At 41.1% G+C, this 26,760-nt stretch overlaps 1 protein-coding gene across 1 annotated transcript; it reads left to right on the plus strand.

The window, feature by feature from the left end:
• Positions 1 to 226: 226 nt before the first annotated feature.
• On the plus strand, positions 227 to 26,760 carry LOC117962891 (uncharacterized transmembrane protein DDB_G0289901-like). The gene is made up of 4 exons (XM_059007730.1): positions 227 to 285; positions 24,488 to 24,566; positions 24,667 to 25,656; positions 26,171 to 26,760. Exons 3-4 carry the CDS (start codon positions 24,797 to 24,799, stop codon positions 26,526 to 26,528), a joined length of 1,218 nt encoding a protein of 405 aa, XP_058863713.1. The 5' UTR covers positions 227 to 285; positions 24,488 to 24,566; positions 24,667 to 24,796; the 3' UTR covers positions 26,529 to 26,760.

Below are 26,760 nucleotides of genomic sequence, written 5' to 3' on the forward strand. Positions count from 1 at the left end.
ATAATTCTTCGCAAACCATTTGTGTTTCGCCTAATGTTTAATAATATCTCTATACTGTTAGGGGCACTTCCATTTATCCACGTGATTTCTTAGAAGATGAAGTTCTCAATCTGGTGTAGCCTGAGTAAATTTCCACGCCCAAATACCACGGTTATCTTCCTCTGCCGCACCCCTCGTTTGTGTAACAGTATAAAGCTGACAGTTTCGTTTCACATTTTACTCGACTCTGCACACACGGACTGCACTGACACCCTCCTGTTTCCAGCTCCTGCTTTCAAAGTACAGGTTAGAAATCTGCTGGGTTTAAGCAACCTAAACTTTGTAATGTTCATTTTAAAACTCTATAATAATGAATTGTAATGCATATAGTACTGCAGACGGGCAGTTCACTTTGATTTGTAGCTGATTAAAACATGTGATTGTGGGTCTGTGGGTTCAGAAAGGAAGAGGGAAGTTGACTGAGTGTCTTTGTTAAACAAACAAACAAAACAAAAACAAAACACATTGAATGCATAACAAGTCTCGGTGAAGTTAAGCTCCAGGTTTGGTTTGCTGTATTCTGCTACTGCTCTCAATTCTAACTATTTCCTATATCTATACTTGATTTAACTCCCGTATTCACGGATTTGTAATTGCTCTGATTTTAATCGTTCTTATCCATTTATTGCACTGACTACTTGCTCTTAATGGAATTTACTGTTATAAGCAAATCTTTTTTACTGTACGGTTAACTGCTGTTATTCGAAATCGCTCTCAAAAGCAATTATTTACTGTATTTGTTCTTATTTGAATTGGTACCTTTTAATACTAACTTTATTGTATTTAGATCTGCTCTTATCTGTAATGTGATATTTTGTAACAATTGTAAGTTGCCCTGGATAAGGGTGTCTGCTAAGAAATAAATAAATAAATAAATAAATAAATAAATAAATAAATAATAATACTCAGTGAACAGGTAATTCACTGACACAGGGGAGACAGAAAGGTGAATTTGAAACACCGCACAGGTGCCCAGTTTTATTGATGGTGGCTGATTCCACGTTTTAGTCTGCAGAGGGCGCTGTTGAGTGTAGTCTGTCTACCAACGATGGTAGACCGAACCACAGCAATACCCACGGGGGTACAAAGATCAAGTGCGGGCGCACTCACAGGTGCTCAAAAGAAAAAATACAACAGGCGAAAGAAAAAAGGAAAATAAAACACAGTAATCAAACTACAAATAAAAGGTGTTGTGGGTCTCCGTCCTACACTCACTGCTCCCTCAGCCTGCTGTAGAAACACTTCTGGGGTCTGCCCAAGGTTTCCCCATTACCACTACTTTTTTTTTTTCTTTTGGGATTTCTTTCCCAGGTTTTTCTTTCTCTGGTCGGTCCTGGACCAGAACTTCCACATGCTCAGCACATCTCAGAAGGGCAGAGCTGAGGGAACAGCAGAATATTATTTTATAGGGCCAGCTTTCCCCCGAGACCCACCTCTCAGCCACTCAGAGAGTGGGAAAGCCCACACACCCTCTCTCCCACTGTGGCACTGCCACTTAAATTGAATGTTTGGTTCTACATGGTACAATAAATGTACCATGTGTTGCGCCTTAATTGGGCAGCACGGAAGCCTGGCCAGGTTTCAAATACATTTCGAGGTTCTTATTCGCTGGAAGCGGCAGCGTTGTTAATGGAAAGATTGTTTCAGACAAGTATAAATAGTACCTTTGTTACGCCATAGGGTGGAGCTGCTTACCTGCCTTTTGAGTTCCTGTCGTCTCCTTAGTTCCTGTTTAGGGACTCTATTCCTTGTTTTTGAAAAGTCCGCGGCGTTCTTTTTCCCGGGGTGGTTTGCCATGGTAGAGCGATCCTGTTTACCTTCGACTGTCGTTCAACTTGTTGGAAGTTGATTTTTTTTTTTATCAGCAAGTGCTTTGTTCCAGTTTCAGGCTGCATTAGCTGGTGTTGTTCACCTTTGCTGCCCACGATCGCTAAAGCCTGGAGCCGGCTTGTAATGCACCACGTTGCTGACGGTGTTGGCTTTTCAAGTGCATGTTCATAGTTTTTGTGGATTACTGGTCATCGTCCTCCGAGAGGATCTTCAAGCAAGCGGGTACCCAGGAGTTTGGTGAGATTGTTGTTTTTTTATTTTTGTTGCGGGACTGTTTTGTTTTTTTGTTTTATTTTGTTACTTTGTTCTCGCAATGGATATTTTGCTGGCTTGTTTATGTTTTGTTTTTTTTGCTCGGAACTTCTTTTCCATCTTGTTTTGTTGAACAGTTTCAATTATTTTAGCCAATAAATGTTTAAGGTTATCCCGTGTTTCTATAGTGTATTTATTGGGGGATCTCGCGTCCTTGATGCACTGTCGCTTCGCCCTTCCCCTTGTTAATAATTTGGGTATATTTGATACAGGGAGGTAATCCTGCCGTTGGGATTAGTTTTGTGCTAAGAGCGAGACGTTACACCACCTCTCCATGTCATTGCAATGACCAACAGATGGATATTGAACAGCTGCTGCCCTATTCCTGCAGCACTATGAATACACCAGAAGAGTCAGCACAGATCTCCCTGTTACAGGCACATATAACTACATAATGTTCCTGCTTTATTGTTTTCATTTTGTGTTGCTTTTCAAATGGATAGAATATAAATATATAAGTTATTAAAAAGTGCAGTCTCGAACAGTTCAATGAACATCAATCTACACCAGATCAATCTGCACCAGGGATCTCCAACCCTGCTCCTGGAGAGCCTCTATCCTGCAGGTTTATTGGGTGTCTTTACATCATCAATGGCTAAAGATCTGGCACACTTGTTAACCTTGACTAATTAAGCCAATAATTGGTTCAATGAAGTAACTTTGAGCTCAGTTGATACAAAAACCAGTTGGAGACCCTTGATCTACACCATTCAATGTCAGGGTTTAAATAAACTCAGAAAAACACCTGGTTTCAAGAAATGCTAATTATCACAGGCACTGAAAAGAAGTTCAACTGATACTTTAACCTGGACTCAGGATTTTGTTACAGATTTGGACACAGGGTCAGCTTTTAAGCTTTTAATGTTTAGCACGTTTAGCATCCAGATCTGGATTGAATATAAAATTTACCGGTTAACCCGCCTCTTAACTGGGACTGTCGTGGGACTGCAGCTGCAGCACTATGTAAAGGACCTGTTCACAGAACTGCAGCTCCCGGTTATTTTCATAAATAATGCATGTGTTATTTAAACAGAATAAAACTCGACTACGTCACGCCTTATTGATAGATAAGAGAAGTGGGAACCCAAGGGTGAATTGAAACAAACTAGTTACTTACATCATTTTGGTATTAAATTCAGGTCTGGTTCAACCCCTGATAAACCATTAAATTGGCCTAAATTAACCCCTATTCCAACTTCCCAAACAATTAATTGGTTTAGCAAGATCCATCCTGTGATGTATTTTAGACCCGTTTTAAACTAGCTTTATTTAAAGACTAGTGCCGCAAATTAACCATTTCTTGCTAATTCATCGACACAATAAGGACGTTGTATTTTGTAATATTGAATATCTGTATGAAACCTAAAATACAATTTAATATAGTGTTTAAATTACTATTGTACCTTTTAACAGTTTAGCAGCAATGTCAGGGAAAACGATTGGGAAACTAGATCACGAAACAAAATAATGCATCAGGGATCATTTAGTATTGGGAGATAGCAGTTCATGAGACACTGCTGCACAGGGCATGAGAATGTACCAACGCACACACACGATTATATATTGGATCCATGATGAAATCCTGTTTAAATACAGTTCTCAATAGGTTTTACATATTGTACTGTGACAGAAATATAATGAGATCTGGCTGTAAATCTCCTTCTGACCTGTGAGGGCGCTAAATAGCGAGTACCTCTCATACAGTAATCCTATGAGGTGCTTTAAAATACCTATAGTAAAAGTGCTAAACAAAAGAATAAATTGTAGACATTAAGTCACCCTGTGACACATATATATAATTGAAACAAACTAGTTACTTACATCAAGATATATTAAAGGAAATGAAAGTTTAGGAACCATCTTATTGTGAATAACAACAACGGTAAAGCTCGAGAGAGAGAAGGACTTAGAGAGGAGCTCTCAATAATAAATAGAGACGTGTTACGTGTTTTTGTGTTGTGTTTGTCTGTGTTGTAATTGTTTGTGTTTTTTTCATCACCAGACAGTTAGAACACATCTCCCGAGCTGTCGCCGAGGGTCAGCACAATCCGGAACACCACTGCACTACCGTCACAAAAAATACTTGTGTTTGCACTAAGCACCAGCACGACTGCACTCACCCAGGACTGGTGACCGTGTGTTCATTTTTGTTCGGGACTGTGCCCTGTTTCGTTATCCCCGTGCTTTACACATTGGGATTAGCCGGTTATTACCGCCGATTTATCCCTGAGTATGCCACAGTGGTTAACCCGTTAGTCGACCTCACCAAAAAGAGTGCTCCAAATTTAATCAAGTAGTCAGCTGATTGTCAGGGTGTGACAGGATGACAGAGGTTGAGACTCAGAGACAGTGTGAAAAGTTCAAAAATAAAACTTTTAATACTCAAAAATGCAAAATAAACCAGCACAAGGGCCAAACAAAAAGGTTTCAAACACTCAGACAATAAAACCAAAACAAAACTTACAAAAATAAGTCTTCCTGGCTGGGCATTGCCTTCACTGGTTTGCAAAAATGAACAAAAACAGCACACACAGAAAAACCACTCTTACTTCCTCTCCTTCTAGAACTCTCTCACTGGGAAGCTGAGGCCTCCTTTTATGCCAGGAGGCTGGTGACTAATTAAATAATTAATTGGTTGATTGCTCCCACCTGACGCAATCAACCTGGGCAGGGAGGATAATTTAACTCCATCCCTGCCAGTATTTCCAAGGGCAGAGCCCTGCTCTGCCACACAGGGGGTGTTTGATACTAATAAGCGTAAACTGTGCCAGGTCCCCACCCTTATCACACCGGATTTCACCAAGATATTCATCTTTCACACCGATGCTTTGGACGTGAGTTTGGGTGCTGTCTTGTCCCAAAAGGTAGATGGAGTAGAACACCCGATACTTTATCTCAGTAAAAAATATGCTACCTCGGGAGTGCAACTACTCCGTAGTCAAAAAGGAGTGTTTGGCCATTAAACGGTCTACTCACTCCTTACGATATTACCTGCTGAGACATTCATTTGACTTTGTCACAGACCACGCCCCACTCAAGTGGTTAAGCACAATGAAGGATAGCAATACCTGGATAACTTGGTGGTATCTGGTATTGCAGCCCTTCATGTACCACATGGTATGTCGTGCGGTGAAAGGCCACCAAAATGCGGATTCTTTTTCCCGGGAGGGAGGATAATGGGAATGATAGATTCAGCCGAGTGTTCCTTCGGTTATTATTATTATTATTTATTTCTTAGCAGACGCCCTTATCCAGGGCAATCGTAAGCAAATACATTTCAAGTGTTACAATACAAGTAATACAATAAGAGCAAGAAATACAATAACTTTTGTTCAAGCAAAGTACAAGTGTGACAAACCACAATTCAATAATACAGCAGATAATAGTGATAGTTACATCAGGATATGATTAAATAGTGATAATTACATCAGGATATGATTAAATACAAAGTACTACAGGTTAAACACTTGCAGATTACAGTATTCTGAAGTACAGGATTAAATGCAGTAAAATAGGGGGCAGATAAGAGCAAAATAAAGCACATTTACATGAAGGGTGATAGTGTCCCAGGATACAAACAGAGGAGTTCTACAGGTGCTGTTTGAAGAGGTGAGTCTTAAGGAGGCGCCGGAATGTGGTCAGGGACTAGGCAGTCCTGACATCTGTAGGAAGGTCATTCCACCACTGCGGAGCAAGGGTGGAGAAGGAGCAGGCTCTGGAGGCAGGGGAGCGTAGCGGAGGTAGAGCTAGTCTTCTAGTGCAGGCGGAGCGGAGAGGTCGAGTGGGGGTGTAGGGAGAGATGAGGGTCTGGAGGTAGCTGGGTGCAGTCTGGTCAAGGCATCTGTAGACTAGTACAAGAGTCTTGAACTGGAGCGAGCGGAGTAGTGGAGTAGCATGGGCGAAGCGAGCAACACCAGGCGGGCAGCAGAGTTCTGGATGAGCTGGAGCGGACGGGTGGCGGACGTAGGGAGGCCAGCCAGGAGTTGCAGTAGTCTAGACGGGAGAGTACCAGGGCCTGGACCAGGAGCTGGGTAGCATAGTTGGTGAGGAAGGGTCGGATTCTACGGATGTTGCTCAGGAAGAATCGGCAAGTGCGTGCCAGAGTGGAGATGTGCTGGGAATAAAAGAGGCAGGGGTCCAGGGTGACTCCAAGGTTCTTAGCTGAGGAAGAGGGAGAGAGTGTTGTAGATTCCAGAGGAACAGAGATAGAGAGATCAGAGGAGGGGGAGGAGGAGGGAAAGAAAAGGAGGTCAGATTTAGAGAGGTTGAGTTTGAGGTGATGCGAGTGCATCCAGAGGAAATAGCAGACAGACAGGTAGAGATACGGGAGGAGATGGTGGAGTCAGAGGTGGGGAAGAAGAGGAAAATCTAAGCATTTCTCTGAGCAGTGGGATATGTGACAGAAATACAATGATTCTTGGTTGTAAATCTCCCTCTCGACCTGTGAGGGTGCTAAGCAGCGAGAACAGAGTTCTTTGGACGGGCTGGTCAGACAGTAATTTCCCTGGGTCGGGAATTCGGCCAGTCTGGATGAAGGCGAGACTCCATTGCAAGAACGCATTGACCCAGAAAGGAAACAATGTGGCAGCCGCAGACTGGAGAGGCGGTTGCACAAGTTTACCAAGGGGTCATGTGTGACAGCATTAAAGGGGATGGGGAATCACAATCTGTTCCTTTGTTTGTTTTAATTTTTTTAATTGTAAGGACCCGTGAGAGATCCAGTATAAAAGTACCATGAGTGTTTGTTTGTAATTAGATAGCTATCACGTTCTGGAGCTGTCACCGAGGGCCAGCACAAAACCCAGAACAGCAAAACCTACCACGAGCACTACAGCACGCACCCAGGACTGGTGACCGTGTTTGTACATTGTGGGAAAGATACATGTGTTTATTATTTGGCACTGTAACCCGTTTATTTACTTCCAGTGCATTACACATTCAGTGTTCGCGCTAGGCTGCGCCATTTCGCCAATGTTCCCCTGAAATAAAAAAAAAATGTCCCGCTGAAATTCTCTTAACGCACCTGTGTGTCACCCTTCCCAGACGAGACGCAATACCAATATATTAATGCATTTTGTATTACCATGACATGTCTGACAACAGGCTAATCTTTTGTACTTGTTTGTTTACACTTGTGTTTTCATAATTAAACGCCAGTGCTTTTATTCTCCAGTCCAGTACAGTCAGTTTCAGTTTCAGTCAGTTTCACAGTAAAGCCTGGATGACAAAAAGTAGTCTACGGTAATGTTATAAAATATGTGAAATTTGTAATTATATATACAGCTCTGGAAAAAATTAAGAGACCACTGCAAAATTATCAGTTTCTCTGGTTTTACTATTTATAGGTATGTGTTTGGGTAAAATTAACATTGTTGTTTTATTCTATAAACTACTGACAACATTTCTCCCAAATTCCAAATAAAAATATTGCCATTTAGAGCATTTATTTGCAGAAAATGACAACTGGTCAAAATACCAAAAAAGATGCAGTGTTGTCAGACCTCAAATAATGCAAAGAAAATAAGTTCATATTCATTTTTAAACAACACAATACTAATGTTTTAACTTAGGAAGAGTTCAGAAATCAATATTTGGTGGAATAACCCTGATTTTCAAGCACAGCTTTCATGCGTTTTGGCATGCTCTCCACCAGTCTTTCACATTGATGTTGGGTGACTTTATGCCACTCCAGGCGCAAAAATTCAAGCAGCTCGGCTTTCTTTGATGGCTTGTGACCATCCATCTTCCTCTTGATCACATTCCAGAGGTTTTCAATGGGGTTCAGGTCTGGAGATTGGGCTGGCCATGACAGGGTCTTGATCTGGTGGTCCTCCATCCACACCTTGATTGACCTGGCTGTGTGGCATGGAGCATTGTCCTGCTGGAAAAACCAATCCTCAGAGTTGGGGAACATTGTCAGAACAGAAGGAAGCAAGTTTTCTTCCAGGACAACCTTGTACTTGGCTTGATTCATGCGTCCTTCACAAAGACAAATCTGCCTGATATGTCACAGTGTGACTTAATTTCTACAATTTATTCTTTTGTTTAGCACTTTTACTATAGGTATTTTAAAGCACCTCATAGGATTACTGTATTAGTTTTATATTAAAGGAAATGAAAGTTTAGGAACCATCTTATTGTGAATAACAACATCTCTTAATATATCAATGTTTGGGAGACTTTCACGATATGATTGAATGTTGTTAATCGTTTTGCAGCTGCCAGAGGTACACACAGTAAGACTGCACGAGTTATTTGAGAGTTGTTTTGAGCACGTTTTATAAAATGTTATTGGTTTGGTATTTTAAGTTCGATTTTGCTTTACTTTGAGTGAAATGTATGTACTGTATTTTTATTATTATGACAGTATGTACACGTTTTTCATTATATTAAATTTGGTCTTACCTTGTGTCTTGGTATGAAACGGCATCTAGGCTGGGAAGGAGCTAAGAGAGAGTGATGTCACTTCCTGTGGGAGGTTTCCGCAATGATGCTGGGAAATGTAGTTTGTACAAATACAGTTAATAGGTCTTGCCAATTGATTCGCTCTGGACAGTTAAGGGAGGAGTTTGATGGATATAAAAGAGCGGAGACACAGAGACAACGTACAGAACTGTGAGAGACAGGGCGTGTGCCACAGCAGAGAGCCAGAGAGCCTGCCACAGCAGAGAGCCAGAGCCAGAGCCAGAGCCAGATAGCCAGAGAGCCAGAGAGCCAGAGAGACGGCAGAGGAGAGCTGCAGGAGCCACAGGGAGTGCGCCATAAGAGAACTACCGGAGTCACCGAGAGAGCAGAGACGTGGAGAACAGAGACCGGGATCCAAGAGGAACCATCAGTACTAAATGCATTAGTAGAACAAGCAGGCTGTACTGGAGAGTGGAATCAGGACCAAAAGAGTGCAGTTTTAAAAGGGAAGTAGCCGGACAACTTTTAATGATTAGTACATTGCCTAATAGGGTTTATGACCCGCTTGCTGTTTAGGGACCCTAGTGCACCTTTATATTCTCTCTGCTAGAGTGATACCTGTGTTTTTAAAAGGAGATAAACACAATATTTGGTATTTGTCTGCAACTTGTAATTTATGGTTTTTGCACCTGTTCTATGATATAAATATCCATGATAGAGAGTGGTATTTTCAGGTGCTGCATTTTAAATTAACTGTGGCTATAGGTTGTGCTCTTAAATATATGGATTGGTATAGTTAACTATAAAGAAGTATATTTTAATTTCTGTTGGGGTGTTCTGTATACTGCATAATTGTGAGTCACTCAGTGCTGTTGCTTTTTCTGTCTCCTGGGGGGGGAGGGGGGAGGGGGGAGGGGGGGCACTGGTTGCACCTGTTCCTGGAGCGGTTGATGAGGATCCAGTGGTGGCTATTGTGACTTGGTGGCCTGAAATTTATTTCTTTTGTATACTTTTGCACCCTAGCAAAGTAGTGGGTGCTTTTATTATTTTCTTTTGATACTTTGTGCACTAGTAAATTAGTGTGTGCCTTGTTTTTTATTTACTCTTGGTAACCCTTGGTACTATAGAAATTGTATTATCATATTTTAATGATTTTATAAGGATAAATAAACATTGTTTATTGTGAAATTGTACAACTGTTTGCCTTTCTTGTCATGGTCGGTCTGTTCTGAGTTCCAACTGGTCATATTTACGAACCTGTGTTGCTTTTAGTGTTGCTAGGGCCCTAGTGCCCCATATATTTAGTCACTAGGTGGCGTAGTTGGCTACTGCTTGAATTAAACCCAGAGTGTCCTGTGACATATATATATATATATATATATATATATATATATAGACGTGCTCAAATTTGTTGGTACCCCTCCACAAAAAACGAAGAATGCACAATTTTCTCTGAAATAACTTGAAACTGACAAAAGTAATTGGCATCCACCATTGTTTATTCCATATTTAATAGAAATCAGACTTTGCTTTTTATTTTTTATTCAAAATAATATTGTAAATAAGAAAACAAATGAAAATGGCATGGACAAAAATGATGGGACCGCTAACCTAATATTTTGTTGCACAACCTTTAGAGGCAATCACTGCAATCAAACGTTTTCTGTAGCTCTCAATGAGACTTCTGCACCTGTTAACAGGTAGTTTGGCCCACTCTTCCTGAGCAAACTGCTCCAGCTGTCTCAGGTTTGATGGGTGCCTTCTCCAGACTGCAAGTTTCGGCTCTTTCCATAGATGTTCGATAGGATTCAGATCAGGACTCATAGAAGGCCACTTCAGAATAGTCCAATGTTTTGTTCTTATCCATTCTTGGGCGCTTTTAGCTGTGTGTTTTGGGTCATTATCCTGTTGGAGGACCCATGACCTGCGACTGAGACAGAGCTTTCTGACACTGGGCAGTACGTTTCGCTCCAGAATGCCTTGATAGTCTTGAGATTTCATTGTGCTCTGCACAGATTCAAGGCACCCTGTGTCAGGTGCAGCAAAGCAGCCCCAAAACATAACCGAGCCTCCTCCATGTTTCACTGTAGGTATGGTGTTCTTTTCTTTGAAAGCTTCATTTTTTCGTCTGTGAACATAGAGCTGATTTGACTTGCCAAAAAGCTCCAGTTTTGACTCATCTGTCCAAAGGACATTCTCCCAGAAGGATTGTGGCTTTCAATATGCATTTTAGCAAATTCCAGTCTGGGTTTTTATGTTTTTCTTTCAAAAGTGGAGTCCTCCTGGGTCTTCTTCCATGGAGCCCACTTTCGCTCAAAAAGCGACAGATGGTGTGATCAGAAACTGACGTACCTTCACCTTGGAGTTCAGCTTGTATCTCTTTGGCAGTTATCCTTGGTTCTTTTTCTACCATTCACACTATCCTTCTGTTCAATCTGGGGTTGATTTTCCTCTTGCGGCCGCGCCCAGGGAGGTTGGCTACAGTTCCATGGACCTTAAACTTCTTCATAATATTTGCAACTGTTGTCACAGGAACATCAAGCTGCTTGGAGATGGTCTTGTAGCCATTACCTTTACCATGCTTGTCTATTATTTTCTTTCTGATCTTCTCAGACAACTCTCTCCTTTGCTTTCTCTGGTCCATGTTCAATGTGGTGCACACAATGATACCAAACAGCACAGTGACTACTTTTCTCCATTTAAATAGGCTGAATGACTGATTACAAGATTGGAGACATGTGTGATACTAATTAAAGAAACTCATTAGTTTGAAATATAACTATAATCCAAATATTTATTATCTTTTCTAAGGGATACCAACAAATGTGTCCAGGCCATTTTAGAATATCTTTGTAGAATAAGCAATAATTCATCTCTTTTCACAGCTTCTTTGCTTTATTCTATGACAAACCAAAGGCATGCAAGTATACATGATAAAAATAGCTTTTAATTTCATCACTTTTCAGGAGGAATGAAGCATTATTTCAATGAGCTGTAAGGGTACCAACAAATTTGAGCACGTCTGTGTATATATATATAAAACTGTTTGAAAGTACTTTTAACCCTTTGCGGTCCATTTATTAATTGCGCGTCAGGCACGCCAGGTCTAATTAATTTTCACATATGCAGTTAATTTTAGACGCGCTGTTTAAAAGTATTTTTTTTCACAGTCAAACGGGTTTAAATGGCCCTGCATATCAACAAAGCACTCACTAGGCATCTCCAGCCCCGCCCCACCCTTTCGTTTGCTATAGGGTTCACCTATGTAATAAATAAATAATAATAATAATAGCACCGTGTAACAATTTTTTTTTTTTTTGGTTCCTGGGTAGTATTCCTTATTTCACGCTGGCCTCTTCCGCCAGCGACACTGTACTTTCCCCAACCCGGCCACCCGAGTGCATAACCAAGCCAGTTCTTATGGGCCGAGCAGTCTCCCAAGGCCCGCCCCTCAGCCACTCAGAGAGAGGGAAAGCACACACACCCTCTTCCCCACCTCTCCGTGTCATCGCCATGGACGACAGGCGGATCCCACGAGACTGCTGCCCTCTACCTGCAGTAATACGGATGTGCCAGACAGTCAGTCTAGATCTCCCCTGTTACACACCCGTTTATTGGGTTGCTATAATGATGTCGGACCCAGTCCGACAAAGGACCTGTGAGGAATAATTGCAATGTCGGACCCAGTCCGACAATGGACCACAAAGGGTTAAGACTTTGTAATCCTTGGCGTCTCTCTCTGGGCCTTCCTCTCAAATGCCAGCAGGTAGGCTTCCACATCATCCGCTGAAGTCATTTTCTGAAGAAAGTGACTGGCCCTTATCGGGTGCTGAGCCGCAGCTGTTGGCTCTCTGGTCGGTTAAGCGGCACCCAGCTGTTGAACCATGGTGCACCATTCGAGGCGATCCTGTGCAGCTTGTTCTGCGAGGATTTGGTTATTTTCTTGCAGCACAGCCGTGGCTTGCTGTTGTGCGGCTGTAGCCTGCAGAGCTCTCTGTAGAAGCTCTTCCATTTATCAGGGTTCTTATGAAACCCCACTTCTGGTACTATATGTAGCGAATTTGCTGTTGTCGTTCAGGATAATGTCATCATGGTGTGTAGTATGCAAGAATAATTCCAAGAAAAAAAGAACTTAGAATGAAACATGCTGGGGCATGTCTTTATTTGAAAACAAAACAAATGCACCGTTTGTGCATACAAAAACAAAAGAAAAGCCTAAACCCTTTTTTTGATCTAACTAAACAGTTAAATCATCTCTCTCTAAACAGGGAGAGGCTACTCCTGTTTACCCCGATTTACGCTCACAGGTAACTTATTTAGTTTTCCTTACTTTAGTTTATTTCTGCACAACCAACTCCACTAATGCTCTTAGCAACTCTTCTTCACGTTCCACCCCCCACCTTCTCAACCTTACCACTCTTTTAACTCCAAGACAATTACACAATTAAAGAATTAACCTACATTGGAGAGAATCCTGACATCAGTATCATCCTCAGGGTCTTAATGCCTCCATATACCCTATCCAATATAATAACATACCTTTTCCAACCCAACATAACATTGATTCTTTTTAAACCCAAGTTTGTGGTTTAACCTGTCTTGATCAACCTGTAATATCCACTTTACATTCCTTTGTTAACTCTCTGATTTTACTTTTAAACCTTTTACATTATTGCCACTCTCATCGACCAGTATAGAGAGAGAAAGCCATACTTCCTTGTGCCAATAAGGACTACAATGAGCATTACACTCACAGGAAACCAAAAATTGTCAAAACTCCAGCTCAAAATCTCAGAATAAGATTGATGGAGATGAATGATGGGTCGTAAAAGAAAATCGTAAAAATAGAAGAAAAAAATAGGGAGAATTCTCAACTGGTTGACTTCATCTTTCAAAATACTGCTTGTCTCAACTAATCATGTAGCACTGACAGTTAACACTACATACTTGCAAACTGAATGTTGTTTGTTCAAATCTCATGTATACCAGACCTTTTTTTTATTTATATAAAGAAAGATTTTGTTTTGCAGGCAAATGTTCCATTTTAAAACAGAAATAAATCAATTAATATAAATGATAGATCACAATAAATATTTAATTGTCATTAAACTCGGATGTCCTGTAATATACATATGCGTGGATAAAAGTGCCTGGGGTCTGCAAAAATCTTACCTTCCTTTGGCGACTTATTTCTCTTACTGTATGACAGGTTGTAATGGGGAGGTTAGATCTGTGCTGACTATCTGGCGCATGCATGGTACTGCAGGAAGGGGGCAGCAGCCTTGTAGATCTGCCTGTCGGCCATGGCAGTGACACGGAGAGTTGGGGAAGAGGGTGTGTTGGCGTTCTCTCTCTCTGAGAGGCGGGCCTTGCTCGGCCCATAAGAACTGCACTTGGTTGTGCATTCATGTGGCCACAGAGAGGGTACCCAGTGACACTGGCGGAAGACGCCAGTGTAAACAAAGACCAGGCAAGCACGACTGAGGGAGACAGCCTGCCTTAAAATAAAGTAAAAAGTAAAATAAATAATTACGTACCCGAGGGGACGTGTGTAGATACGGGGAACTCTGGCCACCCCAATGTATAGGAAATAGATGAGCATAGGTCGGAGGCCCGTGGTGATCAGCTTAGCGGCAGTGGGGGCACTGCGTAAGCATCACTTTTGTTTTGTAGTTTTATTACTGTGTTTTATTTTCTATTTTTCTTTGTACCTTCTATTTTGAATTATTATTTTTAGGCACCTGCGAGTGCTTGGACCGTAACCCTCTTTACCATTGTTGGTATAGGGGAACAGCGGAACCACAGTGCCAACTACTGGTAAAAATAAAACAGTGCATCTGAGTGGTATTTCAACTCCAATCTTCTGGCTCCTGTGTCAGTGAATACCCCCACCCTTCCACACAGGTATTTACTTTTTTTGACATTTCACTTAAGAGTGTTGGGAACTACAGATTCAATGTGCAATGGTGCTTTTGGCTGATTTACTTTTGCTGCACCAGTACCCTGAAAACACGTAAACTATATGTGTTTCGCTGTAACTTGGCACGAGGAACTACCGTTCCTCTCGATATTTATGAGAATCTGTAACTTTTATTATTTTGTAATGCTGTATAAGCCTTGTGGCTTTTGCTAGTGTGACTCAATCTAAAAGTAAAGTTGTTTACTTCAGACGTTGCTTCCTGTTTTGCTGTTCTGGGAGACACAAGATGGCGATCATGTAAACAAGGCTGAACTGTTGCATGGGACGGTAGACTTTAAAATGTATTTCTGGTTAAATAAAACCCATTTCATTGATCAACGTCTGTATCAGAGTCCTTAATAAATACCCACGCTTACACAATCTACTTATATCACAGTTATAAATGTACACAAAATCTCTCTCACTGTCCATCATTAAATCCAGTGTTGTGTGAAAAAAGACTCGAGTCCACTCATTTCAGAACCGCATTCAATCAACAGCTCGTCTTATTTGAAATCCAGCAATTTTTCAGTGGCAGGTTTCATAGTTAAAAACACTTGCTCCGTTAAATTGCAATCCTTGGTATATTGTCTAAGGTAAGCACATATTCTGTTCAAAATAAAATCCTGTGTACTAAGATTTCCTCCAGTGACAATTCCAGCTAAAGCTGAACACAATGTTGGCATTCTGTGGTTCTTGAAATGTGTATTTTTTGTGACAACTAGTGTAAGTCTGAAACCTGTAATTTTTAAAAAAAATGTTAGCTCAAAATGTAGGTAATCATGCTGACAGTAGTACTGTTGAAACTGAAATCCACAGTACCTAATGTGAATGCAGCTTAGGGCCAGTGTTATGTCTAATTCAGTGCTCCCTAGGATTCATGTGTCCCCGGTGGATGTGCGCATGCGTTTGTAACAAACCTTGCTATCTGCCAACGGGAGCGTGTGATTCCTCGCTCACGACGCAAAGCGCGTAACCTGTCATTGCAATCCACTAGACTGTAGAGCAGCACCTGCTGCAAAGTGATCTTGCGGGCTGCTGCAAACGGAAGCGAGTTTATTGGTTCTGGATGGCAGATATTTGTGTAAGCTTGTGATTTCAGCGATTCTACATCCAGAATATATTATTTAAATACAGTAACAACAACAACAACAACAACTATATATTGTGTTTCTTCAAATGTGTATAAATGAGCTCGTTACTTACAATACTTCCGTCCTAATAAGAGTATGTACTCTTCCATATTGTGATTATCGAACTGTACATGGATATATTTGTTAAAGTTGCTCTGAAGTTATTGTATATTTTATCTGCTCTTACTGTATTGTGAAATATGTATTTTTTGACAACTGTAAGTCGCCCTGAGTGAGGGCGTCTGCTAAGAAAATTAATAAGAAAAACAACAACAAAACGCAACGGTAATTAAATGAAGTCTTGTGACGAACTGTACGTGTATTTTTCACAGACCACAATAAACAAATTGAAACACTCTCGTTATTATTATTACTACACAAGTAATCTACCATGTGTAAACTAATCCAGTTATTTTATAATTCTGTTAAATGCAGTACAATCTTCTAAATATTTATTTACTTATTTATTTGTAAGTAATTTCATTCCTGACAGCTTTTCACAACTGTTACTCACACACACACACACACAGATAAACCAATAACAGAAATGTTGAACTTGAAAGGAGATTATAATTATTATTTATTTGCCATCTGAATACACAATCAACAACTTTTGTCACACTGCTGAGCATTTGCTCTCAATAAACAAGGGGGCACCATTTTTTCCAGGGGCACAGTTTTTAGCAGTCACTGGAATATTTGGTGCCCCCTCTATAAATCAAGCAGGACCTTTCCAAAAAAATACCAAACTTATACTGTTAGTGTGTCTCTCTCTCTCACGCATCATCAGTGCCATCAGTATTAACTTTCTCATACTGTACTATTACCCTATATACCTGATTCCTTTAGAAGGTTGATCGCCTTTCGGATAAAAGCAATGGACTCTCTTTGGGGGGAAAAGTTGCTTTGTCTGCCTTCGAGAACATCCTCTGCAAACTGAGAAGAGTTTTTTTTTTTAATCATGCTGGTACAAGTTATGTGGATAGGCTATTTTTATATTACTTCAAGAAACTATTTAATGTCACCCAGTGTGGCTTTATTTAAATAATCATTCAAAACCTGATATAGCAGCTGTACTGTATGCAGACCTTACAAACAAAAACACCACACGATGTGCTGTCTGACTGTATTGGGTGGGAGACAGTTTCACAACTCCATCTTGAAACTTGTCACATAAAAACATAAGAAAGTTTACAAACGAGAGGAGGCCATTCAGCCCATCTTTCTCGTTTGCTTGTTTGTAGCTTATTGATCCCAGAATCTCATCAAGCAGCTTCGTGAAGGATCCCAGGGTGTAAGCTTTAACAACATTACTGGTTCCAGACCCTCACAATTCTCTGTATGATAAAAGTGCCTCCTATTTTCTGTTCTGAATGCCCCTTTATCTAATCTCCATTTGTGACCCCATGTTTCTTTTTTCAGGTCAAAATGCAGTACAATCTTCTAAATATCCAGTTTTAAACAACTTTAGCATAACAGAGGCAGAAGTGTTAAAGGGACTAGGAGCTCTTAAAATAATCAAATCCCCTGGGCCGGATGATATCCTCCCAATAGTACTGAAAGAAATGAAAGAAGTCATTTACAAACTGCTAACCAAGATCATGCAACAGTCTCTTGACACAGTGGTTGTACCGACAGACTGGAAAATTGCAAACTTAATACCGATCCTCAAAAAGGGAGACAAAACCGAACCAGGTAACTACAAACCAATAAGCCTGACTTCTATTATATGTAAACTTATGGAAACTATAATAAGATCTAAAATGGAAACTTACCTATATGGTAACAATATCCTGGGAGAGAGTCAGCATGGTTCTAGGAAAGGGAGATTGTGTCTAACTAACCTGCTTGATTTTTTTGAGGCTGCAACATCGACAATGGATAATTGCAAAGCATACAACATGGTTTATTTAGATTTCCAGAAAGCTTTTGACAAAGTCCTGCATAAAAGATTAATTCTCAAACTGAACACAGTAGGGATTCAAGGAAATGCATGCGCATGGATTAGGGAGTGGTTAACATGTAGAAAACAGAAAGTACTGATTAGTGGAGAAACCTCAAAATGGAGCTAGGTAACCAGTGGTGTACCACAGGGATCAGTATTAGGTCCTCTGCTATTCCTAATCTACATTAATTTGCAGATGACACAAAAATAGGAGGAGTGGCAAACACTGTTGCAGCAGCAAAGGTCATTCAAAATGATCTAGACAGCATTCAGAACTGGACAGACACATGGCAAATTAAATTTAACAGAGAAAAGTGTACAGTATTGCATGCAGGCAATAAAAATGTGCATTATAAATATCATATGGGAGATACTGAAACTGAAGAAGGGAACTATGAAAAAGAGCTAGGAGTTTATGTTGACTCAGAAATGTCTTCATCTAGACAATGTGGGGAAGCTATAAAAAAGGCCAACAAGATGCTCGGATATATTGTGAGAAGTGTTGAATTTAAATCAAGGGAAGATGTTAAAACTTTACAATGCATTAGTAAGACCTCGCCTAGAATATTGTGTTCATTTCTTGTCACCTAGTTACAAATAAAGGATATTGCTGCTCTAGAAAGAGTGCAAAGAAGAGCAACCAGAATTATTGCGGGTTTAAAAGGCATGTCGTATGCAGACAGGCTAAAAGAATTGAATCTATTCAGTCTTGAACAAAGAAGACAATACGGCGATCTGATTCAAACATTCAAAATCCTAAAAGGTATAGACAAAGTCAACCCAGGGGACTTCTTTTACCTGAAAAAAGAAACAAGGACCAGGGGTCACAAATGGAGATTAGATAAAGGGGCATTCAAAACAGAAAATAAGAGGCACTTTTTTACACAGAGGTTTGTGAGGGTCTGCAACCAACTCCCTAGTAATGTTGTTGAAGTTGACACCCTGGGATCCTTTAAGAAACTGCTTGATGAGATTCTGGGATCAATAAGCTACAAACAACCAAATGAGCAAGATGGGCTGAATGGCCTCCTCTCGTTTTGTAAACTTTCTTATGTTCTTTTTCTGTGGGTGTTTTCTCTATTTTACTCCAATCTACTTTTGTTAGTCTCTGTTTCATACCTTCATAGTTTGCTTTTCTAAAATTGTAAATCTTAGCTTTAGTCATTACTTTTGGGGTTTTAAAAAATACTTCAAATGAGACCATGTTGTGGTCTGAGATTGCCAATGGCTCTCTGACCTCTGTTTTAGTTATTCTGTCTTCGTTATTTGAAAAGACTAAATCAAGGCATGCCTCCCCTCTAGTCGGTGCCTTGAAAAATTGCGTTAGGAAGCAGTCATTTGTCGTTTCCACCATTTCAATTTCATCCATCGTGCTCCCCACTGGGTTCTCCCATTTTATACGGGGGAAGTTGAAATCCCCCATTAGTATGGCTTCTCCTTTTCTACATTCATTGCTAATGTCATTGTATAACAGATTATTTTGCTCGGCGCCTGAATTTCGCGGTCTATAGCATGCTCCTATTATTATGCCCTTTGAATTTTTGTCCATTATTCTGACCCATTTTGATTTGGCGTTGTTTTCTTTGACCAGATTTAACACCTGGGCTTCAAGACTATTTCTTATGTATAGCACTACCCCTCCGCCTCTTCTGTCCTGCCTGTCTTTCCTATACAGTGTGTACCCACTAATATTATATTCTCCATCACTCTCTGACAACCACGTTTCTGTAACACCTATCACATCGTAGTTACTTGTTAGTGCAGTAGCTTCAAGTTCTAAAATTTTGTTTCTGAGACTTCTAGCATTAAGATAAATAAGTTTAATAGAAATGTCTCACGATTTCAGCAATGCATTTTGATTTTGTATTTCCAGCTGTCCATATGGTCCTTTGCAAGGTGCTGGCAGTATCCCAGAAAATACCACAGTTTTGGTTTTGTCTTTTTTAATTTCCTTCCTAGCTCTCTGAATTTGTTTTGCATGGATCTTGGCCTGTCTCTTCCAATGTTGTTTGTACCGATGTGGACGACTACTACTGGGTCATCTCCTATTTGTTCTAGGAGCCTGTCCACGTTCTCAGTGATGTGCTTGACAGAGGCTCCTGGAAGGCAGCATACTGTTGTAGTAAGGGGGTCCAAATTGCGAACTGAACTTGCTGTGTTTCTCAATATGGAGTCCCCAACAATCATGACCTCCCTTCTTTTTGCTGCCTGGCAAGCACTGTTTCTTTCATTCTCTTGAGGTTGGTTTTGGTCATCTAAATGTTGAAGTGGCTCAACTTTGTTGGATGTCTGGATTTCTGATGGTTGTGTTTGACAAAGTTTCTTTTTTCCCTCCTTCTGCCTATCTGAACCCAGCTGTTTTGACTCTTCCATTTCCCTGTTGTCTTTCAGTCTACTAGGGGTGCAAGCTTCCATGAATTGTGGGTGTGTCAGCTCCTCAAGCTCCTGTTGCTCTCTCATTTTCCTCCGTTGAAGCAAGTTCTGGCTCGTGCGGCACTTTACACACACTTGGTCAACTCTGCTGGGTTTTCTCGGATTTCCCACATCATGCAGTTGTCACAGATTACTGGCTTGAAGACCATGTTTTATTTAATTTTTTTCTGAATTTCAGTTTAGCTTCTGCAGCTGTCAACCTGCTTTCAAACTGCTTCTAACTGTGATGTACTTGTCCACTCGTACTTCTCCCACGTTGTCGCCTCACACGCTGTCGCTCTGAACGTTGGTTGCCTTTTGTTTGTTTCTGCATTGTGCTGCTGGCTCCACCCCTCCCCGAGACTAAAAATCTGCCTGAACCTGTGGTTTCCTACACCATACTGGAAGATAAGGTGTATCACAAAGTAATTACTCTTCATTCAGGTACTCACTATCAGATCTATGTTCCCCAAGATTTCAGAAAATAAATTCTTCAGGCTTACCATGATAACTCTCTGAGTGGACATTTTGGGCGATACAAAACTCTAAATAAAATTTTGACTTGTGCTTATTGGCCAGGGGTCTGGAAGGATGTCAATGTCCATGTCCGTCAGTGTCCAGTGTGTCAGGTTTTCAAGCCTGAAAATCGGAAACCAGTAGGAAAGCTTCAACATGTTGACTCCAGGAAGCCTTGGGAGCTTATTGGAATGGATTTGGTGGGTCCACTGCCGACTAGTTCTATAAACAATACACAGCTCTTGGTAGTTGTAGACCATTATACAAAATGGGTTGAACTATTTCCCTAAGACGTGCTACGGCAGATACCATCGCGAGAATACTTATTAAAGAAGTTTTCACTCACTGGGGTACTCCTGATTTTATCTTGTCAGATCGTGGACCACAGTTTGTGTCTGAGTTGATAACCAGTGTCTGTGAAAAATGGAACATTGTATAAAAAACTGACCACTGCTTACCATCCTCAGACTAACTTTACTGAAAGAGTGAATCGAACTGTAAAAGCTGTGATTTCATCCTATGTGGAAGATAAACATAAACAATGGGATCGTTACTTGGCCGAGTTTAGGTTTGCCATCAATATGGCCAGACAAGACACCACTGGATACACGCCTGCTGAGCTGAACCTTGGAAGATTGCTTCGAGGACCCATAGAGGTGGCTTTGCAGGTCTCCCCAGCAACTCCAGAGAAGTCTGCTTATACCGTCCTTAAGGAGATGTCCCAGCTGAAACAACATGTGACAGATCATGTTGCCAAATCCAGATGTCACCAGGCAAGAAATTATGATAAACAGCATAGAAATACCCAGTACCTCCTTCAGGATCGAGTGTGGATAAGGAATCGTGCATTATCAAAAGCGTCGCAAAGATTTACAGTTAAATTTGCCACCCATTGGAAAGGACCCTATAGGGTCGTACAACAGAGAGGGCCTATAAATTATCTGTTAATTTGTTAAGAAACTGGACAAAATGTACATAATATACACATCAATAATCATAAAGCCTTTATCCTTCTGCTCAGGAACAGGAAGATTCAGAAAGATGACATGTGCTTGAACTGTTCCAGGATGAGAGAGAGGAGGAGGATTTTCCCGGTTTTTAGGGTGTAATAGTAGCCTCAGCCATGGTTGAGTCTTTTTATGGGGGGGAGACTGTAGTGCTGTGGCCTATTTTTCTGGGTTGTGTAAATCCTTACTGTCGCTTTAAGTTTTTGCGGTCCTGTAGTCCTCTGGAAAACTAGAAGGAAGTGATGTGGTTGGAGGATTTCTTTTCAGTGCAGAGGTTAAAAAGCGGGTTATATAAGCTGCCGTAGTTTGTTTACCTCCAAGAGGAAAAGTGAACTGATGTTTTTGCTGTGTTGGTGTCGGAGTTGAGGGCATCGAGGCGAACCGGACCGGCAAGCTTCAAGCGGGTTTGACTCTGAAAAGCTACTTTTATTGCTGTGTTTTGTTGTGTTGGGCAACTAACCATGTGCGATTATTCCTGGACTGTGTGCTGTTATCTCAGGACTGTGCTGCTGTCTTGGAAGGTGTGGGGACTTATCTGGGTGGTTACTGCGGTGTCCCGGGTTGCAAGAGTTTGTTATTGTTTTGGCCAAAATAAGGACAGATTCTGGTATAGTGCGGGACGTTTTTTTTTCTTTTTACTCGGCAGAAGAAATATTAAATGTACTCCTCACGGCTTGGCAAAGACACTTTATTTTGTTTATCCTCTCTTTTCTGTTATGTGATGTTGGGGAAGATAGCTCAAGGAACGCTAACTTGATTTGAAGCATACATAAATTTGCCTTGTTGTCAGTACTTTTTGAAACGGCAATGCATTGCAATGTCCTATGTGCGCAATGGTTTTGTTTATATATATATATATATATATATATATATATATATATATATATATATATATATATATATATATAGTATATGTGTATGTGTGTATATATATATATATATATATATATATATATATATATATATATATACAATTAGTTACTGGGCCCTTGACCCATTAGTTGTGCTAATGTAGGATAATTTAGGTAGCTGTAGTTAGGTACATTTTAAACTAATAATAAGCCATATAGCATAATGGATGTGTTTTCATTTTTCTAAGGGTTTGCTAATATGCATTCCAAAGTAGTCATGTGCAATATTTATTTAAATGTGTGCAAATTGATTAACAAATGTGCTTATTAATTGAAGGTGCTGCTAGCAGTCGTGTGCAATATGTATTTAAATGTGTGCCAGTTAACAAATGTGTTTATTAATTGGAAAGATTTAATTGAATGCTATACTTGTTTAGATGGGTGTAAGTTAATTGACGGTGCTGCTATTCATTGTGTGTTTTCCTCAAGGATTTGCCTGTATTTAGCTCCATCCATTTTGCCCTCTACCCTGACAAGCTTCCCTGTCCCTGCTGATGAAAAGCATCCCCATAGCATGATGCTGCCACCACCATGCTTCACAGTAGGGATGGTGTTACCTGGGTGATGTGCTGTGTTGGGTTTGCGCCAGACATAACGCTTTGCATTTAGGCCAAATAGTTCAATTTTTGTTTCGTCGGACCACAAAAGCTTTTGCCACATCTTTTCTGAGTCTCCCACATGCCTTTTTGCAAATTCCAAGCAGGATTTTACATGGGCTTTTTTCAGAAATGGCTTCCTTCTTGCCACTCTTCCGTAAAGGCCAGTTTGTGGAGTACCTGAACTATTGTTGACACATGGACAATTTCTTCCATCTCAGCCATGGAACACTGTAGGTCTTTCAGAGTTGTCATTGGCCTCTTGCTGGCTTCTCTGACCAATGCCCTTCTTACCTGGCTGCTTAGTTTGGGAGGACAGCCTGCTCTAAGCAGATTCTGGGTGGTGCCGTATACCTTCCACTTAATGATTGACTTGACTGTGCTCCAAGGGACATTCAGTGTCTTTGAAATCTTTTTATACCCCTCCCCTGATCTGTGCATTTCCACAACTTTTGAAAGCTCCTTGCTCCTTGCTCCTTCATCAGGGGTGCCTCGAGGGCCGCATGGTCTTCTGGTTTTCATTCCAGCTTAAGCTCTCAATTAACATAATTGATCTAATTATTTGTTGAATTTGACATATTTAATATTTTTCAAAGTCTTTACAGTTGATGGTTTTACAAATGCACTTGATTCAAGGTACACTACCTATGAAACATTTTGAGGCCTGAAGAGAAGTGTTAAATGTCTTCAGTTAATCAAATAATTAGACCAATTAAATAATTGAGAGCTCTGGTGAAACGAAAGCCAGAAGACACAGCGGCCCTCCAGGAACTGAGTTTGACACCCCTGGTTTTCATGGTAGTATCTTTGCTTTGAATGCACTACCCAACTGTGGGACCTTACAGAGACAGATGTATTTAATCTGAGATCATGTGAACCACTTTTATTGCACACAGATGGACTCCATTTAACTTATTGTGTGAATTCTGAAGGCAATTGGTTGCACCTGAGCTTATTTAGGAGTGTCATAGCAAAGGGGGTGAATACTTATCTAATGAAGACCTTTCAGGTTTTTATTTTTAATTGTTTTTTCACCCCCCCCCCATTTTTTCACACTTTGAAAGTGTTGAGTAGGTTGTGTAAATCAAAGGATATTTTAAATAAAATATCACAATTCAGTACGATGAACTCTGCTTTGTCTTTTCTTTTGGACAACACTCACATCAATAAGAACTTTAAAATACCTACAGTTGCTCATCCCTGCTATAGACCTACTGTGCTATACAGCAAATAAGAATGAAACTGGTTTGGTAGCAAACTTCTCACACAAATACTTATTGGAGTTTTGGGAATATAAAAGAAGCGCTCTGAATGATTGCAGACACCATGAAACTAGAAGGAGGGAATCTATACAAATGAAATGAGGCTGAAATGTGAAGCTCTGTGCTCTTTAATAATGGACTGATTGAAATTGTGTTCCAGAGGAGAAATCCTGCTGCCAAGAAAAAGTGATCTACAAAATAGACTTGGATGAGACTCAAGTGAGGCGTGATCTTGTCAGGTAAACCCATCTCTGATGAACTTATATACAGTACAGTATATACTTCTGTCCAGAGAAATGTTTGGCAATCTAACACCTGTGACATCTGTTTCCCCTCCAGTGCACTTCTTGTAGGTGGGCCCGCAGTCGCAGTTTTGCTTGCTTTCAGAATCGGAGGCGCACTTGCTGGTGCAGTCGCAGCTGCACACGGATGTACAATCGGAGGTGGATTTGGATTGATTGGCGCAGACATGACCATCAGTTGCAGTTTAACAGGCATACTTGGAGGCGCAGTCGGAGGCATAGTTGGATGCATACTGACACACACAGTGACAGATTCTACCACGGTCGGAGGCGCAATTGGAGGTGCAGTCGGAGGCATAATGACACTCGCATTCACAGCTGCTGGTGCTAGCGTGGTCTGGGGCTTTATCGGATTCATAATCGGAGGGGCAGTCGGAGGCGCAGTCAGAGGCATACTGACTCTCACAGTCACAGTTGCAGGTGCTTCTGTGGTCGGAGGTGCAATCGGATTCATATTTGGAGGTGCAGTCGGAGGCATACTGACACTCACAGTCATAGCTGCAAGTGCTGCTGCAGTCGGAGGTGCAATCGGACACAGATTCGGAGGCACAGTCGGAGGCGCAGTCGGAGGAGCAGTCGGAAATGCAGTCGGAGGCGCAGTCGGACACTCAGTCAGAGGGGCAGTCGAAGGCGCAGTCAGAGGCATACTGACACTCACAGTCACAGTTGCATGTGCTGCTGTGGTCGGAGGTGCAATCGGATTCATATTTGGAAGCGCAGTCAGAGGCATACTGGCACTCACAGTCACAGTTGCTGCTGCCATCGGAGGCATAATCGCCTACAGATATGGAGGTGCAGTTGGAGGTGCAGTCGGAGGTGCAGTCGGAGGTGCAGTTGGAGACATACTGACACTCACATCTGCAGGTGCTTCTGCTGTCGGAGGAAGAGCATTGGCACTCAGAGACCCAGGTGCAGTGGCACTCAGAGACACACTGAGAGACACGGATGCAGTCAAATTCTCATTCAGACTTGTGTTAGGTGGAGTCACATTCCTAGCTGCAGCAGCTTTGTTTCTTTACGTTATCTTGTAAGTTATGTTTCTTTATTTTTAATTAATTGCAAAATGTCTTTTATGATGATTATAAGCCTCTTCTATATCAGTTTATGCACAGTCCAGCAGCCTGTCTTCTATATCAGTTTATATGCACAGTTCAGCCTGTCTCTTCTATATCAGTTTATATGCACAGTTGAGAATAGATAGAGAGCTTTCGCAGCATTATGGAAACTGTTTGTCCAGAGGAAAAATCTAGCTATCTGAGGACTGAGACTGATGAAGTGATTTAGTGGAAACAGACATGAACAGGACTGTCTCCAAGCAGAGTTAGGAACAGTAAAGGGCTTGATCCAGTTTAATATGAAACACTCCTGATGACTGAAGTGCAGCTTTACCAGCAGGACCAGTTCAACCAGACTCAACCAGACCAGTAACTGAGGGAGTGGGTGTGGGGGAGGGCTTCATCTTCTCAGGGGAGTTTGTTTTTAATGAACAGCAACATCATTATTAATGATGAGGATTACTGACGTGTGTGTGATTCTCTCAGCAGTGAGGATGAGCAGGAGGAGGAACTGAGAGAGATGGAGGAGAGACGGATGAAGTGGGCGATGGAGAATTGGCTCAGAGTGATAGAGGAGAAACTGAAGAAAGAGATGGAGGAGAAACTGACAAAGATGAAGTGGTGGAGGAAGATAGAGATGAAGAGTAAACTTAGGAAAGAAATTGAGGAGAAACTGAGTGAGATCAAGAAGACACTGGAGGTGGAGATAGAGAAGACACCGAGTGAGACAAAGGCAACATGGAAGAAGATGGAGAAGAAACTGAGGCAGCTGAAGGAGAAACGGATGAGGAAGCTGGAGGAGGAACTGAAGAGGTTTGTTTATTTAAAAATACTGACAATGTAGATTTCCAGAAGAGAAAATGTAAATTTCCATTCATTTTCTACACCTCCCTCCTGACCAGATCACACTGTCACATGATTCTGGCAGCTAGGGTTCTGCAGACCAGCTCAAAGCAGCTCATAGGCAGATTATAAAAATGATAAGAACTCGACATCAACATTGCCGTTAACTCACAGTAAATAGTTGTCTAGACATATTGTCCTAAATTAATAATTACTTGTGCCTTTTTGAGCCG

Source organism: Acipenser ruthenus, chromosome 35, assembly GCF_902713425.1.
Source record: "Acipenser ruthenus chromosome 35, fAciRut3.2 maternal haplotype, whole genome shotgun sequence".
NCBI lineage: Eukaryota > Metazoa > Chordata > Actinopteri > Acipenseriformes > Acipenseridae > Acipenser > Acipenser ruthenus.

Bases quoted from the DNA above. Each gene is read 5' to 3' on its own strand.
- LOC117962891 (XM_059007730.1), top strand. From the start codon at position 24,797: ATGACCATCAGTTGCAGTTTAACAGGCATACTTGGAGGCGCAGTCGGA. The intron at 25,657-26,170 runs GTAAGTTATGTT...TGATTCTCTCAG, and splicing joins TTGTTTCTTTACGTTATCTT to CAGTGAGGATGAGCAGGAGG.